Here is a 12,385-nt window from a genome sequence, read left to right on the forward strand (position 1 = left end):
AAAAAAATGTATTATGTCAACCTGGAAATTGGAAGATAATTTGAAAATACAACAATGGTATATAGAAATGAATAAATGTATTCCATTAGAAAAAATAACATATAGTTTAAGAAATAATATTGAAATATTCGAACAAATATGGCAGCCTTACATTAAATACAATAGCGAAAACCTACCGGGGACAAACATTACCTAAGTTGATGGAAGGAGAAGGAAAGAAAAGAATGGACTCAGTAGAATTTCTGGTGTAATTTTGTTGAATGACAACATTGTCTGACGGGTTTAATGCAACCTAGATTGTATACCTAAAATGGATGGGGGGGGGGGTGGGGGGGTGGCTTGGGAGGAGGGAGTGGGGGGGAGAAAAAAATCACTGTATATGAGTGAAAAAGAAAAAGTGTATATCATGGCTAATGTGATTTATGGTGTGAAAAATAAAAAATTTTAAAAAATTAAAAAAAAAGAAGAGAACAGGGAACTCGTTCTCCCCTTCCTTGTCAATTCCTACTCCAAGTTGGAAAGCTTTTGGCATCTGGTCCACATAGAACAAGTCATTGCCAATGTAGAAACTTGCAATCACTGCAGCATTTCATCCCTGCCATCAAGGCACAGATGTTAAAAGAAAATTACCAATGGGGGCTCTGTTAAACTTACCTTCTACCCAGACATACACCGCAGCAGCAATAGCAAAGATGAGAAGAAAAAGGATGAAGATAAATGTCTCCAGATTGTTGGCGGTAACTCGTTTGACTCCAAATAAAATTGTTCGCAGCAATTTGCCCTGGGAGTTTCAAAGAAAACAAATTTAAAACTAAAATTCAGAAATCTAGAATATTTTAAAGCCAATAACTACAGCAGGCAGTTTGCATTGCCCTTTCTGATATATTCCAGGGATGGCTGTTACAGCCCAACATTGCCACACCAGGAAATGGCTTTCTATTTAATGCCATGCAAAAGATAAATGGCAGCAGAAGGGGACAGGCAAGAAGGAAAAACTAAGAGCATACTGTTAAAGACGCTGCACACACGAAAGCACCAGGATAGACCAAAGTATTCAAGGACACGTGCAAGAACATGCAGATCTTCTACGTGACACCTAATGACATGAATTCCCAAGTGGTCCACACAATTTCATCACCTGGCTTGTCACTCATACAGAAATTTTAAGTAATACAAAAAGTTCCCATCAATCCATTTTACATGCAACATGATCCCACAACAAGATGGATGGTTATTCCACCTGTCGGTTTGGTAGCAGTGATCAAGGAAGAACTTCCTAATCCTCTAATACTGTACACAGGTGAGCTATTGAAACTGGCAAACAGGGCTTCTTTCATCCAGAGAATAAAAGATGGAATTTTAATAATATTTCTCATGGATGAGATTCAAATCAATCCTGAAATTATTGATATAACCCTGTAACATAACTTTGAAATCTTAGAAATTGTAAGGAAGCATTCGGTAGTTTTCAGTCTAATCAAGCTTGGAGAGCACTGTGGAAATGTCTGCTTCCACATAAGCAGTTTGTACAAAGCCTTGTTACACTGCCCTCACATCCTCCAGTGAAGCACAGATTTGCACTATTCTAACCTCACACCTTTATTAGTACTCTCAAACCCACTCAAAGGGTACACGCGTGGAAAAATATGGGATTAGCATAAATGGATATGAATGCCAGCACTGACTTACAAGATGTGTGTGGGGATGGGATACGTTTCCTCACTGTGAAAATTATAAATGGGCACTCGATTATGGATTTTTAAAATGTGTTTTTCATTTCGGTCAGCATTTTGGATGCTGGTTTTAAAATTTTGGAGTGAAGGATAAAGCAATCAGGGAGGTCTAAAGAACAAAGACTACTTATAAGTAGTTCAGAAATCTAGAATATTTTAAAGCCAATAACTGCAGCAGGCAGATTTCAAATAGGACAAATGAGATAAACATCCACTAAATCCATTTCCAGTGGCTATATATCTGCCCTTAACATCAAGGCAGGTTCTGACTAAGTGGAGTGCCATAGTGAGCAAAGAAAAATGGAAAACCTAAGTGGCATTGGCCAAGGTATTGAGGAAATTCATCCCAACCCCAGAACATCACCGTAGGGAGTTCCATGGCCCAATGACCTTTGGATGACATGTTTAAAAGTGGAAGTGGCCACCGATGATTGGATAATATTCAATTCCAAGCATCGACCATCTCCAGCAAAACATTGTCGCCATCTACTGATGACATTTAATGATGTTATCGTCACAAAGTAATCCTTTGCCAACTTCATTAGAAAGGGAGCAGAAACCCAACTTCACCAGCAACATGCATATTACGCCTAGAGGGGGAAAGGGCTCATCTGCTGACACAAAGCCTTTTTACCATTCACAATACAAAATTCAGGTACAAAAAATATTCTGCACTGACTGAATTAATTCAGAGTAACAAAAGACAAAAGCCTCGATGCTATCCAGGACAAATCTGCCACCCTAAACATTCATCCTTGTACCTCGAGCCTCAGAGGGTAGCATTTACTGCTGTTAATTACTGCTAGTCAGCTCATGCATTGACTAGACTATGGGACAGTTCATCCAATCTCTACGTTTTCCAAGGAGAATTTTTGCTGCGTGCATATTCACTTTTATGGTATTTCAGCCAAGTTTTATGATACAAGTAGCCTACTCAGCCATTTAAAAGGGTATTTAAGTGTCAATCATATTGTTTGGTCTGGTGAAAGCAGATTTCCTCCTGGAAGGATATTAGTGAATAGAATGTGGGTGTTCACGATTGGCAATGGTTCTTTATTCTTCTTCCCTATTCCAGTTTATTAACTAAATTTACTTCTTACAGCTCCAATTGTGATTTCTGGATTTAGTTCAGCAACTGAAGTGTTGCAACGTCTGACTCACAAAGGAAAAGTTGAAGGGATCTTAAGGTGAAATAGGGTGGGCAATAAATACACCATGGATTCAGGCCATTCCACTATCAGTGGGCACCCATGCATATCAATTTCAGACTTCAGCACTTGGGCCATAGCTTTCTCTGTGCTCATCTTGACACTGTCAGTAACTGTTTCCTCCATTCTCTCCAACAGCAGATTCTAGTCCACACACCGTTCTAGTGATAAATGCCCCCATCAGATCCTCCAAATCTCTTGACCTAAATCTAAAAAGATTCTTACCCCCCAAAAAAATTTTTAGTTGGTGGTGCTTTGACTGAGAATCATTGAGAACCACAAATCTTAAGTTCATAGATAAAAATGATTACATTAATCCAGGGTTAACCACATGAACAGCAGTGAATTGAACCACGAACAGACAAACAATGTTGAATAATATCATTAGGCTCCTTGCAAAACTTCAAACAATAGTGTGTTTAACAGACTTCAAGTTTCATACGGAGTTTAGTACTCACCTGAGAAGTGTTAAAACCAGTCCTCAGGACGTAGGCAGCACAACCGTTATCCACAGCTGAGGAAGTAATTATAACAAGAGCATGCTAGTGGATAGCCAGAAATAACATGCTATTTGCTGAGCAAGCAACAAGCTAGTTTAAACATGTAAATAGACAGAAAGAAAACCAAAATTTCTGGTTACCAAATGGCACATACAATATTACAGCAGTACATGTCTTTCAAGTTTCTAAATTTTTGGATTTGAATGTCAGATAATATACAGGTGTTGCACAGAATCTACAAACCTGTATCCAGCTACGAGAAGTTTGAATCTATTTAATTTACGTGAGGGAACAGCAAAATTGAGAGTTAAACTTTGCTTGTTTATACCTGGCTGCCACTTGCAACATGTTTAAGCCAGCCATTCTCAACAGGGGTCATATAGCCCTCTTGGGAGCCTCAGCACATTTAAGGGAGAGGCATGGACTGAACTCCTTAATGGGGGGGAGAGGAAGCAAAGTGTATGAGGGTAGGAGAGAGGTACATAAGAAACCAACTAAACTACCTCACAGGGAAGGGGGCCCATAAACTTTGCGCAGAGTCCCAAGGCGGGCATAGCTAAAAAGGCTGGGAATGGCTACTTTAAAAAAAGATAGATTGGACTTCCATATTAAAAGATAAAACAAGACAGCTAGAGCAAGTGCTTAGTGAATCAACAATAATCAACTTCTAATGCTACTAATAAGCATAGAAATTGAATAATGAAGAACTCTGTGACCCAGACAAATAAATTTTATCAATGGCATGAAATGGAAAGTCTAGTGACTGGCTGCATCACGGCCTGGTATGGGAGCACCAACACCTCTGAGCAAGGAGCCCTGCCAAAGATAGAGGACACAGCCCAGTACATCACAGGCAAAACCCTCCCCACCAAAAATCTACATGATCACTGTTGTTGAAGTGCAGTAGTGATCATCAAGGATCCACACCACCCAGGATATACTCTCTTCTCACTGCTGCCATCAGAAAAGAGATACAGGTGTCACAAGACTGGGACCTCCAGGTTCAGAACAGTTGCTATCTCTTCAACATCAGACTCCGAGACTCATTTAGGGACTCTTACTTTGTACATTATTTATTACTGAATAGTTATTTTTGTATCTACACAGTTTGTTTACTTTTCTTTCTTCCTAAGTATAGATAACAGCAACCAGTAATTAGAAATTCTGCCTAAAAAGAATCTCAGGGATGTGAGATGTCATGCAGGTGCTCTGACAATAAATTTGAACTTTAAACTTTAACATTGGAAATAGTAAATCACTAAAATGAAGGCATGTGTAAAAGAAAGTGTTTCAGTTTAAAATAGACAATTTGATGTACAAAAGCAATTAAAATGTGTTTTTTGGTTTAGAACCATGCAACATTAAAGCACAGAAACAGGCATCTTGACCCTTCTCGTCTGTACCAAACCATTTTTTTTCTTAGTCCAAATGACCTGCACACATAGCCCATAGTCTTCCATACCTCTCCCGTCCACATACCTGTCCAAATTCTTCTTAAATGTTAAAATTGAGCCCGCATTCACTACTTCAGCTAGCAGTTCGTTCCACACTCCCACCACTCTGTGTGTGAAGAAGTTCCCCCTCATGTACCCCCTAAACATAACTCGTGTCCTACCTACCTCAGTGGGAAAAGTTGACCTACATTTACTCTATCCCCCTCATAATTTTAAATACCTCTAACAAATTTCCCTTCATTCATCTATGCTCCAAGGAATAAAGTCCTAAACTATTTAACCTTTCACTGTAACTCAGTTCCGAAAGTCCAGACAACATTCTAGTAAATCTTCTTTGCACTCTTTCCATCTTATTGATATTTTTCCTGTAGTTAGATGACCAAAACTGCACACAATACTCCAAATTTGGCCTCACCAATGTCGATCTTATCCAACTTTAATATAACATCCCAACTCATATACCCAATATTTTGATTTATGAAGGCCAATATGCCAAAAGCTCTTTTTACAACAGTATCCACTGGTGCCACCGCTTTCAGGGAACTGTATAGCTGTATTCCCAGATCCCTATGTTCTACCACACTCCTCAATGTCTTACCATTTACTGTACATGTCCTTTCTTGGTTTGTCCTTCCACGATCCCCCAATTCCTCACACTTGTCCACATTAAATTCCATCTGCCATTTTTCAGCCCATTTTTCCAGCTGGTCCAGTTTTGAAAACTATCATTGATATAAATGACAAACAATGGTCCCACCACTGATCCCTGAGGAACACCACTAGGTCCAAGTCTCCAGTCTGAGAAGCAATCATCCACCACTACTTTCTGGCATCTTCTATCCAACCATGTCGAATCCAGTACATTTCCTCATCATGAATACTCAGTATTTGAGTCTTCTCAAATAAACTCCCATGTGGGACCTTGTCAAATGCCTTACTAAAGCCCATGTAGACAACATCCACAGCCTTTTCTTTGTCAGGTTTCCTGGTAATTTCCTCGAAAATCTCAACAAGATTGGTTAAACACAATCTACCACTCACAAAGCCAGGCTGACTAACCCTAATCAGTTTCTGGCTATTCGAATTCAAAATTTCTTAGATTACCTTCCAATAACTTACCGACTACTGATATCAGACTCACCAGCCTTTAATTTCCAGGGTTACTTTGGACAATTTAAAAAAAAATAGAACAACATGAGCTATCCTCCAATCCTCCAGCATTATACCTGTGGCTAAGGATATTTTAAATATTTCTGCCAGAGCCCCTGCAATTTCTACCTCAAGTTCCGAGGAAATATCTTGTCAGGCCCTGGGGATTTATCCACCCTTATTTACCTTAAAACAGCAAGCACTTCCTCCTCTTTAATCTGTTTAGGTTCCATGACCCCACTGCTTGTTTTCCTTACTTCCTATGACTCTGTGCCATTTTTCCTGAGTTTAAAAAAAATTAAGCTCTCCCCTATCTTGGCTCCATACAAAGCCGACCACTTCAAGGGGACCAATTTTATCCCTTACTCTCCTTTTGCTCTTAATATACCTGTATAAACCCTTAGGATTTCCTTGCACAATGTCTGTCAAAGCAACCTCGTGTCTTCTTTTAGCCTTCCTGATTTTTCTTGCATTTTTTTATATTCAAGTACCTCATTTGCTCCATGATGCCTATTCTTGCTATGCACCTCTCTCTTCTTCCAAACCAATATCCCTTAAAAACCAAGGTTCCCCATGCCTTCCTTCATTATCAAATTAAATAAACTGATCAGAGCAATGAAACTTAATCATTGCTTCCACCTGTGCACGGTGCTATTATGAAGTACAGAAATAAACCCAAACATGGAACTTTGAAGATAAACTTAAAAGAAACAGTACCACGAGCAAGTATTGTAAGAGCAATAATTATTAACATCATGGTGAAGAAATGATGTTTTTGGAAAATGTGTGACTTTTTTCTGCACTTACGTTTGAGTCCTGCACTGGACTTTTGGGGTGGAGTATGTTGAATTACTTTTGTTCCCCCAAATATCACGTGCAACTTTGAATCTGACTGCAAATCCAGTATGTGATTTGGAGCAATGTCTTCCACTGGTTCCTACAAGGATCAGTACAATGAAAATATTATTCTACTGGATTTTCTAAGAAGATTCAATAGATTACTGCAACAATTTGTGTAAGTCGTTCCTAGTGCTCAATTTTAGTCTTTCTGTGCAGAAAAGAAACAGCAGCTCATTACTGGCAGACTAATAACCAATATTCACTTGAATCATTCCTGTCTTTGAACATACCTTGAGCATACACAAAACAATTACTCTTCCCCACTCAAACCGCTATGGGTTCAGCAACATTTGCTTCAAACTCCATTCCCATTTCAGGACTTACTCCAGGGACAAGAAACTGTTTCAATATAGAACATACAATAATCCAGTACTATGGTAAAAATATTGCATGAAACTTCACATGAACATTGAATGTCTTCCATTCCAATTGTTGCATGTTAGAATAGTCATCAGAACTTAGTGATTTTAAGCAGCATCTTAAAGGGGATACGTTCAAATATGGAGAATTATTACACAATTATTGTGGGCACCTAAACGTGAAGTGATAAAATAGTAAGCAGAGGAATTTAGAAATGGACTGCAAATGTTGGAGAGCTGCAGAATTAAATGAAGTTACAGAGCTAGGGAAAAGCAAGATCACTGAATGCTTTAAAATGTCACCAAGTGGGGGCGTGGCAAGATGGCGCAGAGTCTAGACGTGTAATCTCGACCTCTCTGGCCAGACTTTTAAGAACCCGTTTTTAACTCTTTGTTTTCAGGTTTAAATTTTTTTAAAACTTAGTTTAAAGTATCAAGGAATTGTTATGGATATTAATGGTTAAAAAGATTAAACCTCAAGTACAGAAGAAACTACATTTTCGGAGTGTTGATTTAGGGCCTAAACAGCCTGCTACGACTTCAGGTTTTCTTTCTTTCAAGCCTAAACCACAGAGATTGCCTGTGGGAGCTGAAAAATTGACTACTACTCACCAGGAGAAGGACATCGCTGGAATTACCCGTTCTCAGGAGGAAGGTGCGTGTGCCCCCGACGTGGATCCCGATCCTGGCAGCCTGCCAACTTTAACGGAGGGGGCACACAAGAAGACGACTCCATCGCTTGAAATACCCCAGGATATACTCCAATCTGAATATTTTGGTCTTTTTTGTGAGTTTTTGAAGCAACAACGGGTTGCGGGGAAGAACAGCGTCAGCCCCCTGAGGAAGTCGGGGTGCTGTCGCTGGGAGTCCAGACCTGTAGTAAAACCGTTAAACTGCCTGTTGTTGAGATGCAGCAGGAGCTGCAGTTACCTGGTTCTGCCACTACACAAGAGAAAGCAGGGCTGAGCTTTTCTGAATTACAATGTAAACAGCTAAGCCTTATCATTCAACCTATGCTAAATGAAATGTCTCAAAGGCTCAGTTTGGAACTGGATACAGTTAAAATACGTGTGGAAGCATCTTGTGAGGATTTTAAACAATTTCAGGCTGCTTTTTTGAAATGTCAACAACAAGTGGCTTCTAATACAGAAAAAGTGTTGGAGGTAGAAAAATCCGTTAAAGAATTGTGAGATCGTGAGAGGGAGTTAGAGAGGAAAGTAGATTATTTGGAGAATCAAAGTAGAAGGAATAATGTGAAGATTGTTAGTTTGCCAGAAGGTATGGAAGGACAAGATCCTCTTTGTTTTTTTACCGAATGGATTCCACAAATACTGGGGCAGGAATTTTTCTCTGGAGGTCTGGTATTGGAAAGAGCTCATAGAGCCTGAAGAAGACGACCTTTGCCTGGTCAACCACCGAGACCCGTGATAATTCGATGTTTGAATTATTTGGACAGAGAAACGATACTTCGTTTAGCAGTGCAATGCGAGACAACGACAAGCCCCATTAATGATTCAGAATAGTAGAGTTTTTTTCTATCCTGATTTGAGTCAAGAGGTTATTCAGCGTCAGCGTTGATTTATTCCAGTTAAAGAAGTTTTGTGCGTAAAGGTTATGTCTACTTTTTGCCATCTGGCAGTGTTGAAGGTGTTTTGTGGAGACTTTCAATCTCGGTTTTTTGAGAATGAGCGTGAAGCAATGAGTTTTGCTGACTTGTTGCCAGATGTAAGAGGACAAAGACGTAGCCCACCATTGTCTCGTAAAGAAAAATCTGGTTGTTCTGGAAATGGAAGAAACGGCAGAAATGGGAGAAATGGGAATGGAAAGAGTTCATTTCCTCGAAATGGGGTCGCCAAGTCTGGAATCTCTTGGATGAATAGAAGAACTTTTTTATTTTTACTTTCTTTTTATGTTATTATGATATCTTGTTGTTATTCTTTGTTTGGCTGGGGAGGGAGAAATTTGCTCTATGTTCTACTAGTCATCAGCCACTGGTGGGTGATCCACACCCAACTTTTGTTTAGGGATTACTACCTTTTGGTAGTTTTTTTTGTGTTTTTTTTTAATCTTTTTTTTTCTTTTTATTTTTTTTATTTTTATTTTATTTAGACTTTAATTTGTGGTTTCTTTTTCTCCTATTGGAGGGCTTATTTACATTGATCTGAGTCTTTATATATTGATATTATTAGTTTTTAGTAATATTAGTGGATATGTCAAAGTTGAAGTTTGCTATTTTTAATGTTCGGGGTTTAAACAGTCCGATAAATCGTAAGCGTATTTTTATCAAGTTCGATCTTTGGTAAAACATGTGTTCGGTAGAGATATGATTTTACCTGAAATGATTAAATTTGAGACTTTTGGCATAATGAGATGAAATATTGTTTAATAATGGAAAAAATTACATATGTTTTGTGGATAACTATAGTTTTTTTTATTAATAGGTGGTTGTTATATTGAGAATATTTACATTTTGATTTATATTGACTAGATTTTAATATGTATGCTTTACTTTTCTTTATTTTTTTCTCTTTTCTTTATGGCTCTCCTTAGGAGAGTTGGCTGAAAGAGGGGGGTTTCTTTCCTTTTTTTTCCTTTCTTTTATATATATATATATATATAATATAATATAATGTTCATGCTTTGTTTATTGTTATACATGTTACTTATTATCTGTATTTTGAATGAATAAATATAGTTAAAAAAAAAGTCACCAAGTGTTACAGGATCAGGTGCCACATGCATAACACAAGTTAAAATAAGGGCAGCAATTAACCTTGGCTCAAAGAGGATGCAAGAGGAAAACCCAATGAAAAAAATACCAGAGCAATGGCCAAGTCTGAGGTAACTAAAGATAGGGGCTTTGGTGGGGGAAAGGAAGGAGAAGAACTATAATTTTAGAGGAAATAAACAAGCATTGTAATGGATGTGTGGTTGTAGGCTCAACTTAACACTAAATAATAATAAAAAGTACAATAAACAATCTGATAACATTCATTTTCACGCATGTAGTAAAAATTTGTTTTAAAATTGTCATTAGGCTTAATGATTATTAATTTCTGACTGTAAAACTGCTCTAAATTACGGTTTCAGTTTCTGAATTATAAGATTTCAAGTTGTCACCATAACATTGACCCTTTTCACCAGGGATGGTCAATCTTTTAATTTTTAATTTAGACATATAGCACAGTAACGGGCCATTTTGGCCCACGAGTACATACCAGGGGCGTAGGCTAATTGGGTGGCACAGACTTGTGGGACGAAATGGCCTGTTACCATGCTGCATGTCTAAAAACTTTAATGTTGACCTCCCCTGCTTTACACCATACCTTCATCTGTGGAACAGACTCTCCTGTTAGCATAGCTTCATCTACAATGCATCGTCCTCTGAGCAGCAGAACATCACAGGGGACCAGATTCTCATGAGGCGATCGACCTAGCCAAAAATATACAAGCACAACTTTAACTACAGCACAGTGATATGCAGCAGACACAGTAAATTTTTTTAAAAATGTACTCGAGACAGTTCATTCACACCTTCAGGCTATTTTTAAACATTTCTCGGCAATTACTTTTCCTGAAAGTGGAGTCACAGGTAGATAGAGGTCAATAAAGGCTTTTGGCATATTGGCCTATCTCAGAGTATTGAGTATAAAAGTTGGGAGGTCATGTTGCAGTGTTTAAGATGTTGGTGAGGCCCTATTTGGAGTATTATGCTGCAGGAAAGATGTTATCAAGCTGGACAGGATGCAGAGAACGTTTCCAGGACTCACAGATTTAAGCTATAGGGAGGGGTTTAACATGCTAGGGCTTTATTCTTCAGAGTCCAGGAGAATGAGGTATGATCTCATATTAAAGATGGGGGACCCGAGTCTCCTGTCCAGATATCACTCACTCAAACCACTGACAGCAAGCAAGGAAATCGGAGACCACTGAAATCAGTGGGGTGCACCTTCTCGTTCTTCGATAGTCAGTCACCAAGCGGTGGGAGTTGAGGATCCTGGACAAGCCCCCAAGCTTGTGATAAAGAAATCACCCGGCAGATACTAGGGGAACTGCACTCACACTCCCACTAGGGAGCGCAAGCACTGTGTGATGCATTCTTACGAGCTTACACCTGCAGAGGAGTCTATACCCTAGCAAGACAGACACTGAACTGCTGTGTGATCTGTTTAAAGGTTAATAAGAAAGTTATGAAAGCTATACCTGGAGGAGGACAACCTTTAGCAATCCGGCCATTTCAGCAGATACAAGTGGATTTCACCGAACTCCCTAAGGTTCAGCGATGGAAATTTCTACTAGTAATAGTGGACCACTTCACAAGATGGGTCGAAGCATTCCCCACCGTCAATGCCACTGCACAAGCAGTAGCAAAAATAATTCTGGAACAAATTGTACCCTGATATAGAATAGCCGAGTCCATCGATTCAGATTGGGGAATGCACTTCGCTTCTAAAATTCACAGCCAGGTCTGTGAAGCCTTAGGGATAGAATGGAAGCTGCATACACCATGGCATCCACAGAGTTCGGGAAGAGTGGAGCGAATGAATGCCACTTTAAAAAGGCAAATTACAAAACTAAAAGAAGAGACTAAATTACCCTGGACAAAGTTCTTACCTATAGCTCTTCTCAGAATTCGGACAGCCCCACGACAAGACATTAGAATATCCCCTTACGAGATGTTATTTGGACTCCCATATTTGGGGCGGGTAGAAGGAATACCTACAGTTGAAAGTAATGATGTGTTTTTAAGGAATTATTTACTGGCAGTCTCTCGTTCTCTTGTAGATTTAAAAGCTATGGGTCTGCTGGCACAGAGCCCTCGTCTGGATTTCCCTATCCACTCTGGTTTAATGATTATAGTAGGTTTATTTATTGGATTGGCCATCCTACGATGTGTTATTACCAGATTAATCTATTCAGCTATTGGAGCAAAGCAGATGGTATTAAAAAACCCCATGGCAGGTCCCCGAGAGTTAATATTTAAAACAGAGGGTGGTGAGTGTATGAAACGGGCTGCCGGAGAAAGTGGCTGAGATACAATTGCATTGTTTAAGAAACATTTAGGTGGATACACAAAGAGGG

The 12,385-nt window shown here is 39.0% G+C and overlaps 1 protein-coding gene across 1 annotated transcript in view; it reads right to left on the minus strand.

Moving 5' to 3' along the window:
* Positions 1 to 12,385, minus strand: part of atp13a1 (ATPase 13A1) — a 114,072-nt gene that overhangs the window by 62,593 nt on the left and 39,094 nt on the right. Inside the window, exons 7-10 of the mRNA XM_069927574.1 lie at positions 10,630 to 10,736; positions 6,852 to 6,981; positions 3,400 to 3,455; positions 655 to 781 (exon numbers count right to left, since the gene is read on the minus strand). Of these exons, the coding sequence (XP_069783675.1) occupies positions 655 to 781; positions 3,400 to 3,455; positions 6,852 to 6,981; positions 10,630 to 10,736 (420 nt within the window). The remainder of the gene's footprint in view (positions 1 to 654; positions 782 to 3,399; positions 3,456 to 6,851; positions 6,982 to 10,629; positions 10,737 to 12,385) is intronic.

This window comes from Narcine bancroftii, chromosome 3 (assembly GCF_036971445.1).
Source record: "Narcine bancroftii isolate sNarBan1 chromosome 3, sNarBan1.hap1, whole genome shotgun sequence".
Classification (NCBI taxonomy): domain Eukaryota; kingdom Metazoa; phylum Chordata; class Chondrichthyes; order Torpediniformes; family Narcinidae; genus Narcine; species Narcine bancroftii.